Below are 25372 nucleotides of genomic sequence, written 5' to 3'. Positions count from 1 at the left end.
CCATCTTCCTGCCCCATCAATTTTTTTTTTGTTTGGGGGAGGGGGGGGAGATCTTTATCATTTTTCAAAAGGGAAAAAGTGTCACCTGTGTACTATTCGGTATAACCAATTTGTAAGGTTATTTTGAAACTGTTTTTCCTTTCAAAAAAATCTTACACTACTCAATCATAGCTTACATTGACAGTTAACTTTTCTCATTTGCATCAGAATGAAAGTAAAAAGTAGTAATAAAAACGTAATTATATGCAACCGTGCATTAGGATGAAAGTAAAAAGAAAACCTATAAAAGTTATTATATGCAATCAAGCTGGAGTAACTTACTGCAGTCATCAACAGCCTTCTAAGCACAGTACCATCTTTTGACGGTAGCAGCTTTAAGACAAAAGTTGCGACGTTAAAGATATTATCATTGCTACTTGAGGATCCTGATAACCCATCATTAGCAGACTCCAGAACGGGCAAGAGTTTCCTGCCAGTTGATGCCCCCACAGAACATTAAGTACTTCCAACAAGGCCAGATGTATATCTCTCAGAAAATTTAGAAGAATTGCATAAATTATCAGTAATTAAAGAGACCCCAATTATTAAAATTAAAAAATATCAATAGTATAAAAAAATGAAATAATATACAAGTAACAATTAACTTTTTGATACATAGTGCTCCATATTTGTTAAGTAATAATTTTACTTTAGAAGTGTGAGCCAGATACCTAAACTTAAAACATGGCTGTGAGGAAATGAGAATCATCGACTGAAATAAAACAAGAACATGTGCACCAAAAAAATTATAAAGTGAAGCTATCAAGTGTATAAACATGAGAAGCAACATGAGACAATAAATGTATATATAAGAGAAGCAACTTAAGAGAATCAAAAGAGATATCCTTTAATTGGGATATCCTTTAATTGAAAATTTAAGAGAATCAAAAGAGTACTGCTGCCTTTAATTGGGAAAATCAAAAGAGATATCCTTTTTCTTTCGTTAACAGAATAACTCTTACAGTGGTTGGTTTGCACTAATTTAACGTGTGGCATGCTAAATGATCAACTGATAGGTAAACCCTAGATTGCTTAAACATATTAATTTACTATATAGCCACACCATAAAGTGCTTTCACACAATACAAAACGCAGAAACCTTTCTGGTAATTCATATTTCAAAGCCGAAGTAGATGCATGAGAAGGAATTCTTTAAAGAAAACAATGTGTAAGAATGTACTAGGTATGTTAATTTAATACGAAAGTTTCTACTAGATTTAAGCAACGCTGGTAACTAACTTAAGACGCCACAAGATTGAATAACACTTCTTCATCTCATTCCAAAGGAGATGTTTGGATTACTTGGAAGTGTAGATATACAGCATATCACAGTTAAAAACTTCACTACTCATCAAAATCTTGATTTTTCAAGTATACTTTTTCTAGTACTGGTAACGTTTGAGGTTATACAAAATAACTTGCGTTACTTTCATCTCATCATCACAAACATAGAAAACACAGTTTTAGTCAAATACATTGTCATTGAAAAGCAAAATGTTGTACCTGGTTGCACCTACTCTCAAGAAAAGAACAAGTCTCGTCCATTGGAATTCACGCCTTTTATTTAAAATTACCTGCAGAAAATGAACACATTAAAAATTAATGCATCATCTTAATGCAAGAGTAGGCCAGCACAAGGCTAATATTAGATGACCTATATTTTGTCTGAAAACATAAGCTAGATAAGGGCTATAAACTAGATGAGGGCTATATGCCGTAGTGAAACAGCAAATAAGCTAATCATGGTAACTTATAGGTCAACTTTTGAAGCTGCATATGTCATATTAATGGCACGGTCAGAAGGTTAATATTGCAAAATGAATGTGGAACAAACATGCAAACGACATGCATTAATTTTAAGATGGACATTTACACATTGTACAACTTTATATATAGCTTTTGCCAAAAGAAAAATAAACTATGCCAAGACCAGTTTAAGTTTTTCTCTTATTGATTCCTTTTGCCCTTTTGCACATCTGGCTTTAACCGTGCATTTATATTATGCAACAATCCTAAATTCAAAGTTACTTGTAAGTTGTAACATGTACTGAAAGGGTCAACATCTCATGGATTTCCTTTTACTACCTAAAAACTGATTCAGTCACATTGTCTCTCCCTCCCTGGCTTTGTGGCGTTGGTATACGGAAGAATATTTGATCAAGATTAGGCTCTAAAGTCTAAAATGTGATTCAAGACAAGGCGCAGTTGGAAAGTACACTTTGACATAAGTAGGGCATATTGATCACAAAGCCCTTTCATTCAAGAAGACAAACAAAATAAAACCGAATTTTCGACTGATGAAGGACAAAAGTATCCAAGGAAAACAAACCCCATTTTAGGAGTAAAAACACACAAGTTTTAAGTAACAAGTTCTCGGTTTTCATCAAACTTTAAGTGCAAACTAAGCTAGCTACTATGTAAGTATGAATTAAGGGAGTGTTTGTGATAAAGATTATCTCCAAGCTAATGCAAGGAATCAGACCAAGCCTAGTATCAGCTTTACTTATTCAAGGAGGCCCAAGAATGTTAGCAATGGTTGAGAAGGGATTTTGGTTAGAAAATCAGTTTTGGAGGGGAGAGGGTAATAGTAATCTAGAAATAAATCAGTTATGGAGTTTGTTATTTGATTCCTTTTGCTAGAAGCTTCTAGAGTCGGTTATTTGCTTTAGTTTTGGGTATTAATAGGGGATTGGGGTCAAGGAAAATGAATGCAAAATTTTGATAAGTTTGTTGTGGAGAGAACCTTCCTCTCGAAAGAAGGCTTGTAATGTAAGTTACTCTGATTTGCAATACAACTATCCCTTGGCTGCCATTGTTACTCTGTTTTCTTAGCTTAGATTACTCTGTTCTGTACTTAATCCTAGCAAATTGGTATCAAAGCAATCCCGATCTTAGCCGGAGAAGAAGATGGCCCGCCTGAATCATGGTCAGCGTTTGGAGTTGTTGGAGCAGGAGGTAGCTGGTATGCCAAATCGGGTTTCTCGTGAGATCAGAACGATAAGCTTCGATCGGAGCTACGTTCAGCCATGGTAAATGGACCACATCTCCAGTGGAACAATCCGTTTGCGTCGCAACCTCATGTGCATTTTGGTAACGAGGGTTTTCAAGGAGGATAATCGAACTGGAAGTTGCGCAAACTCGATTTGCCTCTCTTTGATAGTTCTAACCCAAATGGTTGGATCCTTCGCGCGGAGCGTTTCATCCATTTATATCGGCTTACCGAGGAGGATCAGCTCGAGGCCGCCATAGTTGCGCCGGACGGCGACGCATTGCTCTGGTATAAATGGGAGCACCGTCGACATCCCTTGCGGTTGTGGAAGGCGTAGAAAAAGTTGTTACTCCGTCGTTTTAGATCCACCGACACCGGCACGCTCCACGTGGCTCGCGCACCAGCCCCATGACCGTCACCATTTCATCGAGCTTTTAGCTCTAATTGATGGTGTTCCTGAGGAGATTGCTAAGGGGCAATTTATTAATGGGTTGAAGGAGGATATCGAGGTTGAAGTCTGGATCCTCGACCCGGTTACGATGGACCACGCAATGGATCTTGAGGATTGAAGAAAAGAAAAAGTTAAGCCCACGGCCTTAAACAATTGGGAGCCTGCCCAATTGGCGTACCCCTTACCCAACCTTGCCACCCAACCCAAACACAAACCAAACCACAACTAACCTAAACACGAACCTGAATCTCACCTCCACCAACACCTACCAGCCAAACACAAACCGAAACACGTACAACACCCACAAACCTACCGTTGAAATAAGGTGTTTGTCGGAAAAAGAACTTCAGCAGAAGCGGGAACAGGGGTTATGTTTTTACTGTGGCAAAAAATGGACACTCAACCACCGTTGTCATCGGCCGGGGTCGAGCATTTTGCTCACGGAGGACAAAGAGGAGTGAGATGATTCCGGCAAGTTCTCTATGGTGGAAACACAGCCGGAAATCATGGTTGACCCCGGCGCAATGCATAATTTTATTGGGGTTACCACCAACAGAATCAAAGAGCTTCGGAGTAACTCTAGGCACAGGAGAAGCGGTTCAAGGGGAGGGCATTTATAAAGGGGCTTTGCTGGACCTTCAAGGAGTGACAATAATGGAGGATTTTCTTATTCTCCCTGTGGGAAGTTCAGACATGATACTTGGAATTCAATGGCCGGAGAAGATAGGCACTATCACCACCAATTATAAAACACAAACTCTGAAGTTCCAATTGAGTGGGGAAACAGTCACATTGAAAGGTGATCCTCATTTTGGGTCGTACGGGAATTTCCCTAAAAGCCATGATCCGACATTTACAAAAGGAGGGGCATGGATTTCTACTTGAATTTAATTAGTTGGAGAAATCTGAGGTATTATCGAAAATCCCAACAGAATTTCAAGCCATAGTTTGAGCAAGTGTTTCACATGCCTGATGGTCTACCCAAAGAGACACATTGAGCATGCAATTGTGCTACGCAAGGGCACTAATCCCACCAGGCCGTATAGATATCCTCAGTCAGAAAGAGAAGTTAGTAGCTGACGTGCTTAGTGCAGGGATAATTCAATCCTCCACTAGTGCTTACTCGAGTCCCGTGATATTGGTGAAGAAGAAAGATGTTTCACAGCAATTTTGTGTCGATTACAGGGCCCTGACAAAGAGACAAATTCCCTATTCCCATCATCGACGAGTTACTAGATGAATTGGGTGGTGCGGCAGTTTTTAAGAAACTTGATTTAAAATCAGGCTACCATCAGCGACACCTGAAGATGTGCATAAAACTGCATTTAGGACCCACAAGGGCCATTACGAGTTCCTCGTATATGGGCTCACCAATGCCCTTGCCACATTTCAGTATCTTATGAATGAAGTGTTTAAGCCATTCTTGCGTAAATTTGTCCTGGTCTTCTTCGACGATATTTTAGTGTATAGTCCCTGTACGAGGACACTTGAAACAGGTGTTACACACTCTGGCAACTCACCAATTGTATGCCAATTTCAAAAAGTGTGAAATAGGAAAGTCGAGGGTGGCTTATTTAGGCCACGTAATTTCAGCAGCTGAGGTGGAAGTTGATCTTTCCAAAATTCAAGCAATGGTGGATTGACCTCCTCCCACCAACTTGAAGGAGTTGCACGGGTTCTTAAGCCTTACAAGATATTACCGCAAGTTTATCCAAGGCTATGCGGTGATTGCCCAACCCTTGACTGGATGAGCTACAAAAGGACAATTTCGGTTGGACTGAGGATGCTACAACAGCTTTCACTACACTCAAGGCTGCCATGGTGAGTGCACCAATCCTAGCTACTCCTAATTTCTCTTTGCCTTTTGTGGTAGAAACAGACACTGTGGGTATGGAGTAGGTGCAGTCTTGCAATCTGAACATCCAATAGCTTACTTCAGCAAGATACTTAGGCTGCGTAATCGTGACAAACCCATTAATGAGAAAGAACTAATGGCTATTGTGTTTGCGGTGGAGAAATGGAGGCATTATTTACTAGGCATGCACTTCATTGTGCACACTGACCAAAAGAGTCTTTAAGTTTCTCTTGGAGCAAAGAGAGGTGGGTCAGGCCTACCAGAAGTGGGTTAGCAAATTATGACACCTTATCTAGACAACATAGACCTGAGGTGGAGTGTTCTTCTATTGTGACTTCATGTGGCCTACGATGGGATTATGTGCAGAGTCCTTCATACAAAAGGATGCGGTGTTGCAGCGATTAATTTCGCAAATACAAAATGGTTACTCTCCACCCAAGTGGTTCACTCTGGAGGATGGGGTCTTGAAGTATAAAGGAAGGGTTGTCATTCCTAAGCACAGTGAGTTGACCAACAAGCTATTAAAGGAGTATCATGACTCCTTGGTGGGAGGACATGCTGGTGATCTGAAGACGTACCAAAGTTTAGCCGGGGAATGGTTCTGGTTTGGTATGAGGGCTGATGTGACTAAGTGTGTCAGCAGAACAAAGCCTCGACAGTATCACCATTGGATCTTCTTCAACCTTTGTCAATTCCGGACATTGGGAAGACATATCAATGGACTTCGTTGAAGGGTTGCCAACATCCTTGGGTTGGGATACCATACTCGTAGTAGTGGATAGATTGACCAAGTATGGGCATTTTATTCCCCTCAAACACCCTTATATAGCTCAAAGTGTGGCACAACGCTTCATGACTGAGGTGGTCAGGTTACATGGTATACCAGGAGCTATTGTGTCCGATCGTGACAAGGTGTTTTTGATTATTTTTTGGACTGAATTGTTCAGGTTACAGGGCACCCAGCTTATGAGAAGTACATCTTATCACCCTAAGACAGACGGTCAGACGGAGGTGGTTAATAAAGGGGTGGAATCTTATTTAAGGTGTTTTGTGAATGGGAAACCTCACTCTTGAGCTCGTTGGTTACCTTGGGCAGAATATTGGTACAACACCTCTTTTCATACTGCCACAAATTACACCCCGATCAAGACTTTGTATGGCAGGGACCCTCCACATTTGCTCAGGTTCACCTCTGGTAGCAAAGTCGTGTTTTCAGTAGACGAGCAGCTGCAGGAGAGGGACGCATTTTGGATGACCTTAAATATCATCTGGTGCAAGCTCAGGTATACATGCAATACTATGAAAACAAGGGAAGGTGTGCAGGAGATTTTAAGGTGGGGGACTTGGTCTACCTGAAGCTGCAGCCTTGTCGGCAGAAGTCTCTGGTCAGAAGGTCTAACAACAAGCTCTCTCCTCGTTTCTATGGGCCTTATTTGATTGTTCAGAAAATTGGCAAGGTGGCCTATAAGTTGCAGTTACCTCCAGGAGCCCAAATCCATCCTATATTTCATATCTCTCAGCTAAAGAAGGCTATTGGTGCTGGTCATCGTCCAACCAACCTACCTGTTCAGTTGACACCTGATTTGGTGCTGGAAGTGGAACCTGAAGCTGTCCTTGGGATGCGTAATTCACAATCGGCTGTGGAGGTGTTGATTCATTGGAAGGGATTGCAGGAGCTTGAAGCTACATGGGAGCACTTTGATGAAGTCAACCTCAGGTTTCCTGCTTTCCACCTTGAGGACAAGGTGAAAATTTGGGTGGGAGGTATTGCAAGGAATCGGACCAGGTCTAGTATCCGCTTTACTTATGCAAGGAGGCCCAAGAATGTTAGCAATGGTTGAGAAGGGAATTTAGTTTTGGAGGGGAGAGGGTAAAATAGTAATCTAGAAATAAATCAGTTATGGAGTTTGTTATTTGATTCCTTTTGCTAGCAGCTTCTATTCAGTTTTGGGTATTAATAGGGGATTGGGGTCAAGGGAAATGCATGAAAAAATTTGATAAGAAGTTTGTTGTGGAGAGAACCTTCCTCTTGAAAGAAGGCTTGTATTGTAAGTTACTCTGATTTGCAATACAACTATCCCTTGGCTGCTATTGTTACTCTGTTTTCTTAGCTTAGATTACTCTGTTCTGTACTAAATCCTAGCAGCTAAATCCACAAAAGATATGTCTTATCGAAGTGCCAATATCACCTTGCAAAGTGAAAGTTCAAGATGTAGTTACTGTAGGATGAATCCCATCAATAGCATATTAGATAAATATACACTTACTGAATGCAGAATTCTCCTCGAAGCATCAGAATTATCGGTTAGCAATTTGTGCACAACATACGGGTAAGCTGCTTCAAAAGTCTTGAATTTATCATTTGCAGCAATAGCTAAACCTACGATACATCAGATACAATCTTAATATTGAAATTAAATAAGATATATACTACAGTTAACAGCATGTAAGACTAAAACTAACACCCAATACGTTACTACTTTTATTTTGCACCATCCCTTTCATCTTGTTAAAAACATCAAATTGCTTATGCTACGACTGGACAGACTGATCCAATTTGCAGTCAGTATTGTACATTAGATAAAAAAAGCATGTATATAAAAATGATATTTGTTTTCTGCATGCACTATTATATCTTTTGAATTCATAGCAAAGTTTCTATAACTGCCCCACTAACCTTAAATTAAAACATAGTCATTCAAAACAACAACAAACCAAATAAAACCACCCTCTAATCCTGAAATGGAAACCCTCCCACCATGAAAAATAGACCCTAGCACCACAACTCCATCACGATCTCAAGTCCAACACCTCAACCACCAAGCCACCTCACTTTCTTTGCAGTTGCACACCCTCACTCTGCCACCACAACCAGTAAACAAGCTGATTCACCAACTTCTATCTTCTCTCTCATCTATTGAAAAGTTCCATCCTTTTCTAAGCTGGGGTTCATGTTTTTTACTATCATCCCTGAAAGTTTGATTATTTATTTTCTAATAAAGAAATAAATGATTTAAAAATAATAACCCTCTTTCAATTATGTCCATAAGTAGTTATTCTGTTTTGATTTTGTGGTTTGCATAACAAAAATAAATAAAAAATAAAACATAAAAAATAAATAAATAAAACAACAACAACAACAACTAGTGCTCTTTGCCATATATGGCAACAAGGCTTAGAAAGATAGCTGCAATGTTGGGTAGTTCTGGGTAATGCCAAAGTGGATTCGCAAGTAGGAGAAACAAAGGGATAAAAAAGGCTAAGAGAGAGTGAGAATTGGATCGAACAGAGAGGTGATCAGAGTTGGGGATGATGTTTAGAGGAGGGGTAGCCAGTTGGCTGCAGGCTATGGCAAGGGAGGAGAGAGCAAAGGATGATGGAGAAGAGAAATAGAGTTTTTAAAAAATATAAAAATAATGAATCAATGTTTTGATAGTTAAATATTACCCAAAAAAAAGGTCAAAATATTGAGACCTGTTAAGTAGTGACAAGTGTCACACATAACCTATTTATTAAACAACTTACCAACCTCATTTTGACAAATGCCCCCTAAATGTTACATTATTCTAAGATAATCCAATGGTTGACTAGTTTTTGGCAGAGGCCCAAAAGGTTGTATTATTTTGACAATTGTTTTCATAAGTTTTGTGCTTATGGAAAGCAAGAATGCAATGGGACACCTATATAATTTAAATTTATAATCACCGTCAAAACTAGAACGCTCAGGGACGGAAGGATCATGTAGCCAAACACATAATAAACTGGTAAAAGAAAGAAAGTCTGGAAGACTAAATTGGGATAGAATCAATTCCAAATTAAATTTGTAAATGACCTTGTTGAACTACGAACCTGACAGATAATGTTATCTATTATCAAATGAAGTGAGCATTAACCAAATGGAAACAACATGCTCATGTATTATCCCCTAATTAGATTAGTCTGTATCAGAAGCTTACACTCCTATTGGTCACCTTTTCTTCTCTTATTTCTAAATAAGTTCTTCCAAATCAGAAGGTTGAATCCAGGCCTAGTAGAGCATGTCAATGGTCACAATACATAGGTTATGGATTTTGAAGCTAAGGCTATCTATGAAATTTCTTGACTCTTCCTTCTTGCCTTTCTATAAAAAAAGTCTTTTTTTTCCTGACTTGTTCCAAACTACTATTCCTTCTGCCAATTCAAAGAACCTAGAAGGTGACCGATAGGTATAAAATCATTATCCAGAGTCTAATATCTAGAAACGGTTGGGATTGGATCTATTTTGACTTTTAGATTACCCAAATGGGAGGAAATTGGACACGAGCGAGAGCTAGACTGACTCTTGGCCCAATGCTCGTGGGCTTTCAAAAACTTTAGAAAATAAGTTTGAGATATGGCTAACAAGCACAACAAAGATGATGAGGCATGATGTTGATTTATATCTAGAACTCTCAATAGAGTTCAAACCCTTAAAATGAAAAAGCAAGTTCAAATTACTATCAGCTTTCATTTGTAAAGGATTTTGAATTACCACACCGAAGCCCTTAATAATTTTTTCCTATAACATACTTTCATTATAGTTAATATATTTATAATTTAATAATAATAATTTTTAACTCTCTATTTCAGAAGTTCTTTGATGATTAAGTTTCAATTAAAAATAAATAATTTTAAAAAAAAAATTTATAAAAAAAAAAAAAAAAAAAAAAAAAAAAAAAAAAAAAACACTCAGCTTTAGAAATAAGCTTAACGTATGTCATGGCTGCTGTCAAGAATATTTGTAATATTAATACCAATAGTCTGTAAAAGGAATAACCATGATATGATGGTGATATAAAGTAGCTATTATTTTTATTTATGCACTTCATAATGTGAAAATGATATGATGACAGTATTACCTTCTAGTGAAGCCAGAGAGCGCAGCAAAAGTGTATAGTATGTTGGCATGCGAAAGTTGTACTTGAAGGCCACAGACCAAATATTTCCAAGGACCTTCACCAAAAAAGAATAACAAAATATAAAGGAAAAACCATGGGAAAAAATGTAACTAATATTTTAGACCAAACTTGATCAAATATACTGTTTGTTTGATATAATAAAGTAAAAAAACACACCACATTTCAAACTGACTTTAATTTTCTTTGCGGGTCAAATTTTCTTGGGATCATTTGGTCGATTTGGATATGTAACTCACATGGATTTCCTACATGAAACACTAATACCGTAAGACTAAGCCCTTGAAATTGTTTCTCCAAAAATAAAAATTTTACGCATTTCTTGTTCACACCACAATTCCACCCTTAACAGTGGGTTTATGCAGCTTATGTTTTTCACCTTCATGTTCACATTTTTCCTGAACCCCAGGAGTATCATTAGCTCAACAAAAAAAGATAATTCAAAGAATGGTGTGAAAAGCAATTCAATATTGCCTTTGACAAAATTGACTTCTGACAGAAACATACTCAAGAACAACCAAAGCTTAATTAATCTAAAGAGTAATAGTGCATAACAAATTATATACTTATATTAAAATACCTTACCTTACTAAACTTGACATCAGGAATTCCATCAATGAATTCTACCTCTCCTAGAGTATTTTCCAATTCCTGCACATTCAAAATAAAGTTATGTTTAAAACAAAATAAATAAATTATTCTTCATTTTAAGAATTAGATGAAAGCCGATGTGAACAAATATCCTAATTTCTAGCCATTAGAATATATTCAGTGAAAAAATGTAATTTTCAGTCTTTCATTCAGTGAACAAATATCCCAATTTCTAGCCATTAGAATATATTCTCTCAGGTGATGACCTAGTCGTCTAAAGTATGAAGTGATTCACTATGCATCTAAATATATTACAAGTTTACAACCTCAAACATAATCTGATGAAAGTATGTAAGAAACAACAGCTTAAGTGCTCCTCACCAACTCAAGGGCAATAACGGGTTTTTCTGCTAACATGTTAAGAACTGTTCACCAACTTTGACCAATCTGGTTAAGGTAGCTTTTTTCTTTGATCAAAAATTAGTTTCCGATATCTTATACCCACTTTACTTCTCAATGCATGTCACTTTATACTTCAAGATTGCCATAGCACACCATTATATTTATTATATATTTGCAAAGATATTTAAAGCTGATAATTTGAAATTATACATTTAATTATTTATAGTAATCCAAAATTTAAAATAATGACATTTAGTTTCACATATTAGTAATAAAATGTAGTAAAAGTTAAAACTTTGAAAATGATGCATGTAATGAGAAATGGAGGAAATACAAAGTTAGTAAATTGAAACATGGTACTCCCTCCGTTCCTAAATGTTTTTTACGTTTCCATTTAGGGTGTTTCTTTTTATTCTTTACATTTAGTATCTTTCCTTTTTTGGTCATAAATTTTAGACAAAATTACCCTTGTTTTACAATTTTTATACTCAAAAGTTCTTACTTTTCCATGTGCTATGGTACTTTTTGTACTATTGTAATAGTTTTTCAACACTTATTATTACTTTCTCTCTCCTCTAATTTCTTCACCCCACATGTTCAACATTGTATTTTTCAATAAAATTGTACTTTCAATCATTGAAATATTCCAACATATCTCAACTTTACATAATTTCTTAATAACCGCGCATAATTCCAAACGTAAAAAATATTAGGGAACGGAGGGAGTTCTATTTTTGAAGCTAGTCACCTATTCTTGCAATAAAAATTAAACACATAGGACAGCAGACAGGCGTGTTGTTTGGATTAGAATGACCAATCCAGTAAATGTTTTGGAACATTTGAAGTCATTAAACAAGCTTTTAGAGCCAAAAAGAACCTCAGATATTCAGCAATTTTATAAGTACTTTGACAGAAGAAAAATAATAGGTACTCTAAAAATGGGTGTCTAGTGAAGAGTAGGATTTAGACTCTCTTTTGCCTCATGCTCATGGAAAACACCTAGCTTCACTGAATTTCTCTTCTATCTTAATTTTCTTGACCTGGTTTTTTCAAACTTTCTTTTCTGTTTCTTTGAGAAACTACACGATGACAGGACGGTTTTGTATATCCTATTTGGAAGAATTCGAAGATAATGAATTTCACCTAAACCCCCAACAAAAAACTTTAGTAATCAATAAAAATCAGTTCAAAAACCCATTAAGTTATAAAAAAATTAAATATATATTTTAGAAAAAACCTTGTTTTCTCCAAAATCCATCCCCCCCCCCCCCAATAATACCCACCTGTGAATTTAGACAGATTAGAACTGGTCTGAAGGTTAGTGAGAACAGAAGGGGCCAATGTCAAATTATGTGGTAAAGAAAAAGCAGCTGGTGTATTTCTTAAATTGAATCATTCATCAATACCCTAAAAAAAAGGCATCATAATTCATATTAAAAATAAAAAATAGGAAAAAAAAATAAAAATAAAAGGTGAGTTGTAACAATGTGTGTCTGTGTACCCTTTTTCTTTAGGGAGGGGGTTAGGCTAAAGATGATGGAGGGACAGGTACAAGTGAAATACCATTGTCACAAGACGAGTATTGGTGCCAGGGACGATGACATCCATTTCAGATAGAGCCTGAACAAGAGAGGCCCAGTCCCCATTCACAATATGAATTATGGAAGCAAGCATTGCCAGCTGATGTTTCCGTTCCATTTGACACATGAGTCCAAAATCAAGAAACCTAGCAATGAGACAGCAGAAATATGTATCATACTAATTGATGTAAAAAACATAAAGTTCATTTCTTGTCTTGGAATATACAAGAGTACCCTATCTGTCCAGTACTTGTGTAACGCAAATTCCCAGGATGTGGATCAGCATGCATAAATCCTGTCTCAAGAAGTTGAACAAGTGATGCTTCTACACCTTTGTTCACCTGGATGAATTGATTATAGAACTTATTAATACACCACGGACATAGACAACTTTCAAAGATGTCTAATTCCAAAGATTACTCATAAAATTTGGATTAGATGGACTTGAATAAAAGTGTAACAGTAATTTTTAACAAACGAATTTGCATACAGACTTTGAGTTTAGAAAATTAGGGAAATCAGTTTCTTTGCTATTTCACAGGTATGTCTGCGTATATTTGGCATCCGGTATCCCATACACGAGAGGGTCTTCTGTGATTGCTCCTGTGGGAATCTCCAGCAAATTTGGCATACAAATTTCGAATCCCGTATCTCACACACGAGATGATGGGATCATACTGTGATTGCTCCTGTGGCGGAGCAAATCCAGAATCTGTAACTATAGCATTTGTGACGACATTGATTCACAAAGTTTCATGATAAGGTAAAGAACTAATAATCAAAACCGGAAAAATACAAATATGAGTATCAATTATCACAAGCTCTTTCTAACAAACATAACAAAAGATCCAAAAACTAGCAGACACAAACATTCCAAGAAAAGGCCCAAACGCTTGTCAAATATAAGCTAATCAAAAGAATTATATATTTCTATTCTATACAGAGCTCAGCAAGAAAAGTGATTTTAGAAAATACAATCACTCCTCTGAAATCATAGGATTCACAAGCTATCATCGAATAGGTTTTGACCCTGTATGTGTAGCAAACTTAACATAAGAATCTTGAAGATGTTCATAAGAGTAGTAGGACAAACCCACTCCATCCCAACAAACCTAGAATCAAAAAATTGACACTGCCGAAACTCTTCAGAATTTATACACAGCAGCGATATGCACAAGTAGTTTAGTTGTGCAGATAATTCAAAGCAACTCCATAAACCAGTGTTACAGGGTATGCAGTACATTCTAGCATATGCAATGTACATAGAAAAGTACATCTAACACAGTGTCTAACTAATTAAAAGTTTTCTGATTAACACATACTCATCCATACATTCTAAATCTTGTTTCACCTGGGGATGGGGTAACATTTTTGGTACCATTGACAGTTAGTATAAGAGGCATTAGATTTGCAAATACGGTACACATAATTAGGGCTTGAAGGTTTGAAGTTTCCAATATAATGATTATTATAGAAACTTAGCATCAAAAAGAATCTGCAACCTAAACTAAACACGAAAACAGACAACAGATTACCCACCAAAGCAAGAATTAGATCATTACTTCAAATATAGATAACTTGAAAGAAATATTCCAAATGAGGGGAAAAATACATAAAATTAGGTCCCAAAGCTGCAAACTCAGACCAGTGTACAGAAAGACTGTAACACCCCGTATTTTCGAACCACTATTTTATGTGCATTTAAATCTATTAAACCTAATTTCTTATTTAAATCCCAATTTCGAAAGTGAAATCTTTATTTAATTATTAAAATCGTTATTTTGATTTAAGGGTCATTATAAACTTTTGAAACCTTAATTATAATATATTTGATAAAGCAATTGAAAATTATTATTTAAAAAGGTTTTATACTTGAGTTTTAATCATTTCAACTATATTTGACATGTCTGAATTGATATTAGCTTTAAAGGGTAATTCCTTAAGCTTAAGCGTCAATTCAGCAAGTGTTTCTAAATTATATGTAATTTCAATATTTAACTTATCGCAATTGATACGGGTCATCATGGGTGATTCCTCGACTGAAGTGCCAATTTGATAGGTATAAAATGATTCTATGGGTTAAAGACGTTTTACGTTCAATCGTATTAATATCGATGTATAAAGTGGTATTGGATGATTTCGTCAACTCAATTATCGAATTGATATTGTTTACAAACTATTCTTTAATTTATATTTATAAAACTCATTATAATGTCCTTTTATTAATTAGGTCATTGTAAATGAATAATTATTATTGGTTTCGCATATCGCCTTTTATATTGCTTTTCTATAAAATATGAACTTTATATATTTTTTTGTATCGTAATTTAAATTATTGTTTTCATTATTACTATTGTAATTATTATTGAGATATCAATAATATAACATATACATTTTATCGTTTTAAACGTGTTTTGCATATCGCCTCAACACTTTCATGACCAAATAAATTAAGATATGCTTGTTTATTAGCTTCCTTATCCCATTCTTAAGCCTCAACTAATTATTCAATCAAGCCCATTTGTGTAGCTTAACTTAGGGCTTGCATGGGAGCTAATTTAGCCTATTTTCTCCTCACTCTTCACGGTAGCCACAAGGCTTTACTACTGTACATATTCCACCTAAGTAACCCACCATATTCACCTTCATTGAGAGAGTACTGCTAGTTGCTCCCCACTGATTGTGGAACATTGTTATAATTTATAGGTTTCATTTGTCTATTTGATCTCTATGACGATGGGTTGGGTATTGATAGTTTAGAACCTAACTTTTGGGCTTGTATCCTTTTGTTATTAGTCGATTGTTTAAGTACTTTGAATTTGGTTTGGTTTGATTTTTGTTTAGCCGATAAGGGTTGTTCTGCCCTTGGCTTTTGAATGTAATTGATTAGTTTATGTTTTAAGTTCGTTTGTTATTTTCTTTTGTTCACTTAGTTTGTGCTTAGCTTAAACAACTTAATTTGGATGTGTGAATGAGTTAAATATGACCTTTAGACCTAGGTTATGCTTGACTTCGAAGTTAAGTAGCCTCCCGTTCAGGCGTAATTCCGTTAATGCTTCCGGTTCCAAAAGAACGGGGTGTTACAAAAACTGTGACCTCCTTCAAGACTTACCAAAATAATTAAGAAACGGAAACATGAAGGACATATTGTTTTCTCTAGGTGCACAAGAGAAGACTATGATACAAATAGAAAAAGAAAAATAACCATATGTTGTATAACCACATTATCTAATCAGATGAAAATATAAAGGGAAATTCTACCTGGTAACCTGAGTAGCGTTAGAGAAGGGCAAAATTGATTAGTGTGTTCTAATTCATTCACCAACTTATCTAAGCTTCAATGGGATAAACCCAAACCGAATCTAATAAAAAGACTGACCTAACCCCTATTAATTATTCCCTCCCAAACCAAAATATTTCTCAAGCCACCATCACCACCGGCACAGCCACTAGGCCCACTACCACCTACCCCAATCTGGTCAAACCTCAAACCCCCACTCGAAACCACCCCACCTGGGCACCTGAAACCAAACCACCCACCCTAACCCAAAACCATCCACCCCACCCCTACCGAATCCACTCGGAACCAAACCCTTAACACCTAAAACTACCCACCCCACTTGAGAAGGCTGGTGTAGGAGGAGAGAGGAAGAAGGCAAGAGGGAAAGCGGATGAGGGGGAAGGGGTTGCGGGTGCTGGCTAGTGCAGAAATTGATGGTGGGTTCAGATGGCTACTAGGGATGGGTTTAAGAAGGCAGCATGATGGTTTTGGGTGGCTGCTATGCGTATGTTGGGTCAGCAGACAAAAAGGGGTGGATGGATGGTGTTTGGTGTTTGGTGTTGGGTTAAAGAGAGGAGGAGACAGTTAACTTAACTAGTAGGGTAAGTAGGTACAATTATGAAATATCATTGCAAAAAAAAAAAAAAAAAAAATGGTGGTCTTCCAAACAGAATTTTTGTTTCCTTAAGGCCACCATGTAATGTTACAAACATATTTTATGGGAATTTACAAGCTAGCATCTCATACATGATTTTCCAAATATATCCTTCTTTCAAGTTACCCACTGATAGACACCGGTTTATTCTCCCCTCAATGTAAACACAACTAATCCAGCAAATTAGCAAAATATAAAGGAAAATTTAACACTAATAATCCAACCTTTGCCCCGTTCTCCTAAAATAATCCAACCTTTCGATTAACCCTGAATAATCCTAAGTTTACTACTTATTATCTTATACCAAGCCTATATGACCAGTTACCTGAACTTCAAGTAACTTTTTTTTTCTTTTAATTTTTTCCCCCTTAATTTTTTCCCCTTCTTCCTTCTTCCCTCCTCAACTCCATTTCAAGCTTTTAGCCATTAACAATGGATCCTTCACCTCCCTGAAACTCCCCGCCACCACCTCACCTCACCATCAACCTACCCCATTTCCCCATCAACCATCCCACTACCTTTTCCTCTCCCTGACAATCAGCTTGCCACATGCCACCCCTTGTAATCAGCCTGCAACTCAGCCATCCACCACCACAACCAATTACCCCACACCCCACTCCTACCCAGACTTAAAACCACCAACCTCACCTAGCCAAAACCACCAATCCCACCCCCACGGCCTCATCCATACCCCAAAACCACCAACCTATCTTCACCCATGCCCCGAAACGGCGAAACCCCAACTCCACCAACCAAGAACCCAAACCCCAATCTCCACCATTTTCCTTCTCTTCCCTCTTTATCAATTGAATTTGATGCTGAATTGGGGGTGGTCATACATCGAAGATGTTGTGGGTATTATTTGCATTGTTGTGGGTTGGTTGTTGTGTTGAGTGGTGATGTTGGTGGTGTTGAGGTGGTTGTAGGTGGTGGCCCCATGTATTGTGATGAGTGGTTTTGGTGGCTGATAATGGAGGAAAGGGAAAGGAGTGAAAAACAAGCACGATGGGGAAGAGAGAATTTTTTTTTTTAATTTCAATTAAAAAAAAATTAAACAATAAGAAAATGCCACTTTGAAGGTAACCTGTTACAAAAGCTAAGGTGACTTGCTAGGGTTGTTGGAAGAAAATAAGTAGTAAACTTAGGATTATTCAGGGTTAATCGAAAGGTTGGATTATTTTGGGAGAATTCAGCAAAGGTTGGATTATTCTTGTTAAATTTTCCAAATATAAATTCAAATATCTTCGATATAATAAGCCAATAACTGAAAATTTAACTTGAAAACAACAAAACCTCCCCCTAGTCCTGCATAATGATTTTAACCCTCCATGTTTCAGCAACTACCATTCTGAAAAGCTTCTAAAGTAAAGCATATCTCCAGAAAACATACTGGCACCAGCTCCAAACCCTTAGATGAATGGATTCATGAAGTTAATAATGTATGTAGCTGTACTATGTAAAACATAATTATGCAGACAAGCACTCAAAAAGAATAAATCCCCACATCAAGTTAACAGTCTAATAAATCAAGTATATCTCACCAAATCAAGAAGGCGTTGCTTCGCTTCAACTGCCTGTTTCTCTGAAGGTGCAGCACTATTATCTTTAGCTCCTGTACAAGCTAAGAGTAAATCAGTTGGATTGTCACCAGCCAACCACTCCATAGTCAGCACTTTTTTTCTTGTGAATTGAGGATAAACTTTAGGCACGTGAATGAATGGAAAGGATGAATGAGCCTCCTGGAATATTATACAATAATAAGTTAAGATTCACCACAAATATTATGTTAAACCAATAATAATCACATTATAGATCCATTTAGGCGAGGCGTTCCAATTATGAATATAACAATTTAACACCCCAGGAATATTAAGATGTTTTCTAATATCCCAGAAGTGCTTATACAAGAGTATATGATGGCCTATGTTTTATTTACTATATACATACATTATGGATAAATTAATACTTCATATTATCATTATCTAGAGTTTAGAGTATAGTAAAATGTAATTATGTAAAGATTTATTTCCATGAGCACATACAGAAACATACTTAAGTTACTTGACATTAAAATGTTAGAGGGAACTGTATTACAGATTGTACAAATAATAGGGCATACTACTTTTGAAACACAAACAATGCAATTAATGAAATTATCTATCAAATAAAGGTGGAAAAAAGCACATATTGTCACTACATATAGGAAGGCAGGAAGTGTTTTTGATTGAATCCTTACTTCTATAGCATTCCATTTCTTAAACTACAATAATTCAACAAAGTTAGCTAGTGTTACATTGATAATATGTAGTATATACAAATTCAAGTAAGGATGGATCAAAGACTAATTTCTAAGTTCAAAATAATTCAACCAAGGTTCAACTTCAAACATTAACAAATTATCCAAACAGCTAATTTGACTAAACTTTCAACTTATTAGCATGAATTCAAAAAAAAAAAAAAAAAAAAAAAAAAAAAAAAAAAAAAAAAAAACATCAAATGAGATGTCTTTACATTCTTTTGAATTTTTACTTACAAGATATTTCCCCAATTTGTTGATTAGGGCAACATATCTCATTGGCACGTATTTAAAAGAGGTGATTAGAAAGGTCAATAAACAAATTAGCTATTATAATATGAACACCGCTAAAAGAGACATGTTGTATTATTGGTGTTTAAGTTATTTTAGCTAATCTGTCCGGTTACCTATCTAACCTCTTTCTCAAGATGTGAAGTGTGAAACAATCATAAATTTATATATCACAGAATTAAAGATGTTTAGCAAAAAGAAAAAACAAATAGAAAGATATAAATTGATCTAATATCTGGTTTTAGTCTGATGTTATCATTTCTGAAATAAACAAATATGTACTTAAATAAGTTAACCGAACAAGGCTTAAATGCAAGTTAAAAAAAAAAAAAATCAAAAAGCCCTTACATAATTAAATATATTGAGCTGAAGTGCTGAACATGGCCTAAATGGAAGTAAATATTCTAAACATACTAGAAAATCCTAACAATATATAGTGGCCTTATGTGAAATTTTATAAATTCTAGAGCGTCATAGGATCCAACACAATGTCAAGGCATGACACCAAATCCAAATCCAAGTCTAAGCAATATAGGCGCTTACAAGATACAAAATTATAGTAGTAAAAGAGAAAATTAAATGACAGATAAACTGAAAAGCCATGAGGACATATAGTCTCAGTTGTATGTTAAACCTCAATAGCTAGCGCTCATCAATTTCATAAACTCCAAAATCTGATTTTATTAATAATACATATATATGTGGCCACTAGGCACTATAACACTAAAAATTAGGTACCTAATAGAACATGATAAGATTTACATGCTTAAGTGTCCTAAATTAAGTAAAACTTTTTCCTAAAAACAAATCTAAAGATTATAAAATCCTAATATGCTTGAAACACGAAAAAATCCAATCTTAGCAAATGGTAAATACATATGTCCAATCCAGACTAAAATTACAAAAAGTTCAAAAGAACCACCGATGATATTGCATCACAGTATATCTATAAAATAGTGTAAGATAAAAGATAACAACCATCCTAAACAATGAAGCACATTTGACACAATCTTGTAGGTACTAGTAAGGAGGCTAATGGGACAGCAAACACTTACTTAGGAAAACCTGTTTTTCTCACAAAAGTCTCTCACCTAAGAATGGAAAGAATCATTGTCCAAAACCCTCAGTTTAGGGTTATGATCATTCTATCATGAAGAAAAAATAATAATAAAAAAATTATTACAATTTGAATTCTTTGTATGGGAATTATAATAATCTAAAATAACCTCCCCTCCCCAACTCATAACATTTTGCTAAGCTTCGCTTGACTTTATCTTCCTTTTAATCACTAAATTCAATACCAAACAATAGAAACCTATCTTGGATGGAAACTTCAGCTTTTAAAAAGATGTATGGAGGTTTTTGTAGCTTAAATCAATAAAAATACAATTCTACCAAAATCTAAATCATTGTGTGTCTGTTAATCAGATCCCAAATCTAAAGATTTGTTGTCTTTTTATCTTTCTACCAAGCTCACAAAAAAAATGGAGAACAAAAGACTAACATATGGCTTACAATATCTATATACACTGCAAGGAGAGTAGAAAACATGAAAAGAAATAGGAATAGAAGAATACCAAGAATCGGGATGCGTTTGCAGCTTCCAATCGATAGTCCAACTCTCCCATTAAGCCTTTTCCAAGTTCATCAGCATACAAGCGAATATCATTTTTCCTTTCGGCAATCTTTTTTAAAAGGCCAAGCTGAAATAACCTAAAATATCAAAATTTAGACTCCTTGATAAAAATCAGTCAAAAATATAGAAAAAAAGTCAGCACGAACCCCAAGACGAAGGATGTATATATCTCGGGCAACTACATGATGTAAATTTGGTCGCTGAATTTTGATAGCCACAGCATAGCCTTCATATGTTGTTCCTCTGTAGACCTGTTGCACCAAAAAGCAAGTGAACAAAGATTCAATCAACATAAAATAATAGCAACGCAGAAACTGTCCATCCCACAAAGCAGTCTCACAAAAGAGCAGGAACCATGCATTGTTCTGGTAAATTTTCTTAGCAATTATACGTGTATTGAGAGAGGATTATGATCCTTTATTCCTTATACCCATGTTTAAAACATTCAAAGAATATGCAAAGACAAATCCTATTAAAACCATCACCTTGATCAAACCGGTATGAATATAACTAACCAATGCATCAATTTTAATATCAACTTGTGATCTTCTGAATAATTTTAGTACTTAACTCCTCCAAATGAGATTTTTAACTTTTAAAATAAGCTTGCCTATTGTAAACTGGAAATGTACCTGACCAAAAGAAGCTGCACCAACAGGTTCATCAGATATATGACTGAAAAATCTTTCCACGGGAGCTCCTAATTCATCCTCAATAATTTTCATTGCAATAGCTCTAGGGAAAGGAGGGATTTGATCATGAAGCTCAGATAGCGCCTGCATTGGCAGTTTATACAAAACAAAAACAAGTTGAAAAAGAAAATGCAGATAAATTCCCATATGCATAAACCAAAATTAATGAATTTACTATTGGATTCATATAGATTTGGTATTCCACATTGGTGATCACTAAAAACATTCCAATTTGGTTCCTTTACATAAACCCATTAATATCTTTATAAAAGAAGCTAACGTAAGTGTTGTGACATTTAGATTTGTGAAATCCCTTCACTTTGGTAAACTTTCAACACCCTGGAAAGTTAATAATTAAGGTTTTGTTCTCCTCAATCCATTTTCACTTATTACAAGTCTAAGAAATTCAGAGAAGACAAGGTCTAATAAACTTAGTTAAGTTAAGATAAAATTATATAATTACAGTCTAATTAGAAAATATAATACCTCCTCCTTTCTTTACAGTCGCAACATAAGAAATTCTACACTATTCACACAAACTCTAATCTCTTCCTTAAACTATATGCCAAGGGGCTAAATGTCAAGTTAATGAAAATGGAGGAAATATAATATAAGATAAAGGTGGATAAATTTAATAAAAAAAAATAAGATAATAGCTAATACCTTCGGGACTTATAAGATGATATTTCTCTGTTCTTTTTCAGTTGACAAGTATTATGTTTTGAAAGGTTACTTTTTGTTTGACACGTTTCTATATTAAGCATATTTTTTTGTAGTAGATAGTTGTGGTACTAGTTATTTTTATTTAGTGTATATTAATCTTCACTAATCTCTTCCTTAAAAGGTTTCAAAAAAAATCTCTTCCTTAAACAACGTGCCAAAGGGCTACATGTCCAGTAAATAGAAATGGAGGAAGTATCATAAAGACAAAGGTGGATAAATTCAAAAAAGGTAAAATAAGATAAGAGTTAAGACTTGAAGTGACATCATCAATTTGAATCTTAAGACATATGCTTAAGACTTTTCCCATTTTTCTTCAAAAATCTCAAACAAGTCTCAAGTTGAGTCTTGAAATTCCAAGACTCAACTTAAGACTTGAGATTGGGACCCACCTCACTTTTATTTTTATTATCCCTTTTTTTTATTTTTACACTTTTCTACATATAATATGTCAAATATTTAAGTCTTGGGGCTAAAGTGATAAATTTGTGTAAGTTTTAGTGAGTCTTAACAATAATTTGATGATATCATTTTCAATGGGGACTACCAAAAACGATGTCACATCCAAGTCTTAAGAGTTGGGGCTAAACTTGCTCTAATAGCAGTGACTAAAGAGTCCCTACTTTTTTAGTTGACACATATTCCATTTTAGGAAGTTTCCTTTTGTTTTACATTTTTATTATAGGCATATTTTTATAATAAATTGTTAATTTAACACTAAACTCTTATTTCTTTCTTATTCTCACTCTTCCCCATATCTAATCTCTCTCTCCTCTAAACCCAATCAATAAACCATTATATAATCCTATTTTATCTCTCCTTCCCCACTTCGACCACAACCACCACCTCCTCCACACCCTATTTTCCTTCGCTGCCAACATTCTTTTTTCTCTCCTTTCCTCCACTCGACACTCGTTACCTCCTTCTCTCTCCTAACTCCACTACAGCGTACCACTTCACTATATTACCGCTAGCTATTGCTCCTCTTTCTCCTCCATGTATCAAAACCTTAAACTATTAAGATCTTGATTTTGTTGATCTACAAGAGACTCACATTGCACACCCATCACACTCAATTTCATCGTTCTAGTGGAGGATCACATTGCATCTCATTTCAACGAAAACAAAATGACATCCACAAGGAATTTATCATCTCTCACCATCAACAAAAGCTCGTTATTCCTCTTTTGATTTTGTTAAAAGACTAGTAAATTTGTCTCCAGCACCAACTAACTGTAGATATAGGATTTTTATTATTCATTTATTTATGTTTTTAACAAAATAATTAGGATGGGGCAATTGTACAAGTTGATTAGGAGGATGAATTATTTTTTTTGGGTGTTAAAGGGGAGAAGAGATAAGGTTTGAGGTAAAGGAAAAGGAGTGATGCTGGTTGAGTAGATGAAGGTGGAGTGGTGGTGCATCTTGGAGGTGGCTGGTTGTTAAGTTAACAAGAATATGAAGAAGGGCAGGTGAGTAGAGATGAGTAAGGGAATTGTTGTCTTCATCCTTTCTTTTCCACTTCTTAATTTGTGTGCCAAAAAGAAAAGAGTGTCGACTAATAAAGAGCTGAGAAAGTATAAGATAAGTGAAATTTAGTTGAAGAAAACGCTACCTAAATGTTTTAGTGTTTTACATTCAGGAGCAATTTCACATTGGACCATGATATTTGCCATAATATATAGAAAAGGTACAATGTGTTTCATCTCATTTCAGCCAGCATATGACATTTATCTAGCATCACTTAGGTGAATACATCGTTCAGAATGTTGAACTGAAACAGTAATCTAAAAGTAAATATGGGGAATAAATTAAGATAGTGAATATGTATGCAGTATGTATAGGGGGGTGTTAAATACCGCCAACAAAAATTATCGAAACCGCCAACATTTTAAGCGAAATGTCATTATTGCCCTTGCTAAAATACTAAACCCAAACCCATCTTTCTCCTCTTTCTTTTTTCTCTCTTATCAACCAACCCCCAAGATCCCCAAACACAACCACCACCACCACCGCAACAAAGGCAATCAGCGCACCAGGCGGCGGCGGCGGTGTTCAGGAGGTGGCGGCGTGAACACACGTCGGTGTCGAGTCGTTGACGGCGACGGCATGGCTGGAAATCCGGGGAAGGAGGTAAGTTTACCGATTAGCTGCTTGTTTTGAATTTAAGTTTTTTTTTTTTTAAAAATCTCGGTGGCCGGTAATCGGCGGTTGAAACCGGTTGATCGCACTGGTCAATCGGTTTTGACCTCCGGTCATCGGTGGTGGTCAACTGGTTTTGAGCGTTGATTATGGTCCATCAGTTTTTTAACTTATTCTAATTAATTGTTATTATTATTACATAATAATCATAATTAATTTTATTATTATTAGATAATTATTATGATTAACTGTAATTATTATTGACAGTGTGGTGTAGATGGTGGTGGTTAATGCGGTGGTTGTGGGTTGTAGTGGTCGACATGGTGGCATGGGTGGTAACGGTGGTGGTTGTTTTAGAAGTGGTGGATGGAAATCATGGGATAAAGTTAGAGAAAGAAAATGGGGAAGATTTTAGTAAGGGTAATGTTGTCCCTTTGCTTGAAATGTTGGCGGTTTAATAAATTTTGTTGGCGGTATTTAGCAATCCACTGTGTAAATGATAGCTGGTTTCAAATCCTTATTCAAAAAGGAAGCTTTGAAAAGTAGAGAGAGAGAGGGCATTGATATGAATGACAATGCCAAGAAAAGAAAAACAAAAGAGTTATAAAAAAAAAAATTAAAACAAGAAATAAACAAACAAAAAAAAAAAAAAAAAAAAAAAACCCTGCATCTCACCTTGGAGATATCAGAACCAATAATATCTGGCCTTGTTGAGAGTGACTGTCCTACTGCATCAGTGTAATCCAGCAAAGGGATAATATTAAAACAGAACCTCCTATCAAGTTCAGTAAAAGTAGTCCATATGTTTTTTCCAAAAAG

General features: G+C 35.7%; 1 protein-coding gene across 1 annotated transcript in view; it reads right to left on the bottom strand.

Annotated features, from left to right (window-relative positions):
• The window catches only part of LOC110731966 (uncharacterized protein slr1919-like), a 33072-nt gene that overhangs the window by 2235 nt on the left and 5465 nt on the right, over positions 1-25372 (bottom strand). Inside the window, exons 4-15 of the mRNA XM_021911872.1 lie at positions 25229-25281; positions 21632-21775; positions 21146-21250; positions 20941-21066; positions 18318-18515; positions 13076-13182; positions 12825-12987; positions 10854-10919; positions 10212-10305; positions 7602-7714; positions 1543-1613; positions 322-469 (exon numbers count right to left, since the gene is read on the bottom strand). Coding sequence (XP_021767564.1) covers positions 322-469; positions 1543-1613; positions 7602-7714; positions 10212-10305; positions 10854-10919; positions 12825-12987; positions 13076-13182; positions 18318-18515; positions 20941-21066; positions 21146-21250; positions 21632-21775; positions 25229-25281 — 1388 coding nt within the window. The remainder of the gene's footprint in view (positions 1-321; positions 470-1542; positions 1614-7601; positions 7715-10211; positions 10306-10853; positions 10920-12824; positions 12988-13075; positions 13183-18317; positions 18516-20940; positions 21067-21145; positions 21251-21631; positions 21776-25228; positions 25282-25372) is intronic.

This window comes from Chenopodium quinoa, unplaced genomic scaffold (genome assembly GCF_001683475.1).
Source record: "Chenopodium quinoa cultivar QQ74 unplaced genomic scaffold, ASM168347v1, whole genome shotgun sequence".
In the NCBI taxonomy this organism is placed as follows: Eukaryota; Viridiplantae; Streptophyta; class Magnoliopsida; order Caryophyllales; family Amaranthaceae; genus Chenopodium; species Chenopodium quinoa.
This window is presented reverse-complemented; position numbering and strand designations above follow the sequence as displayed.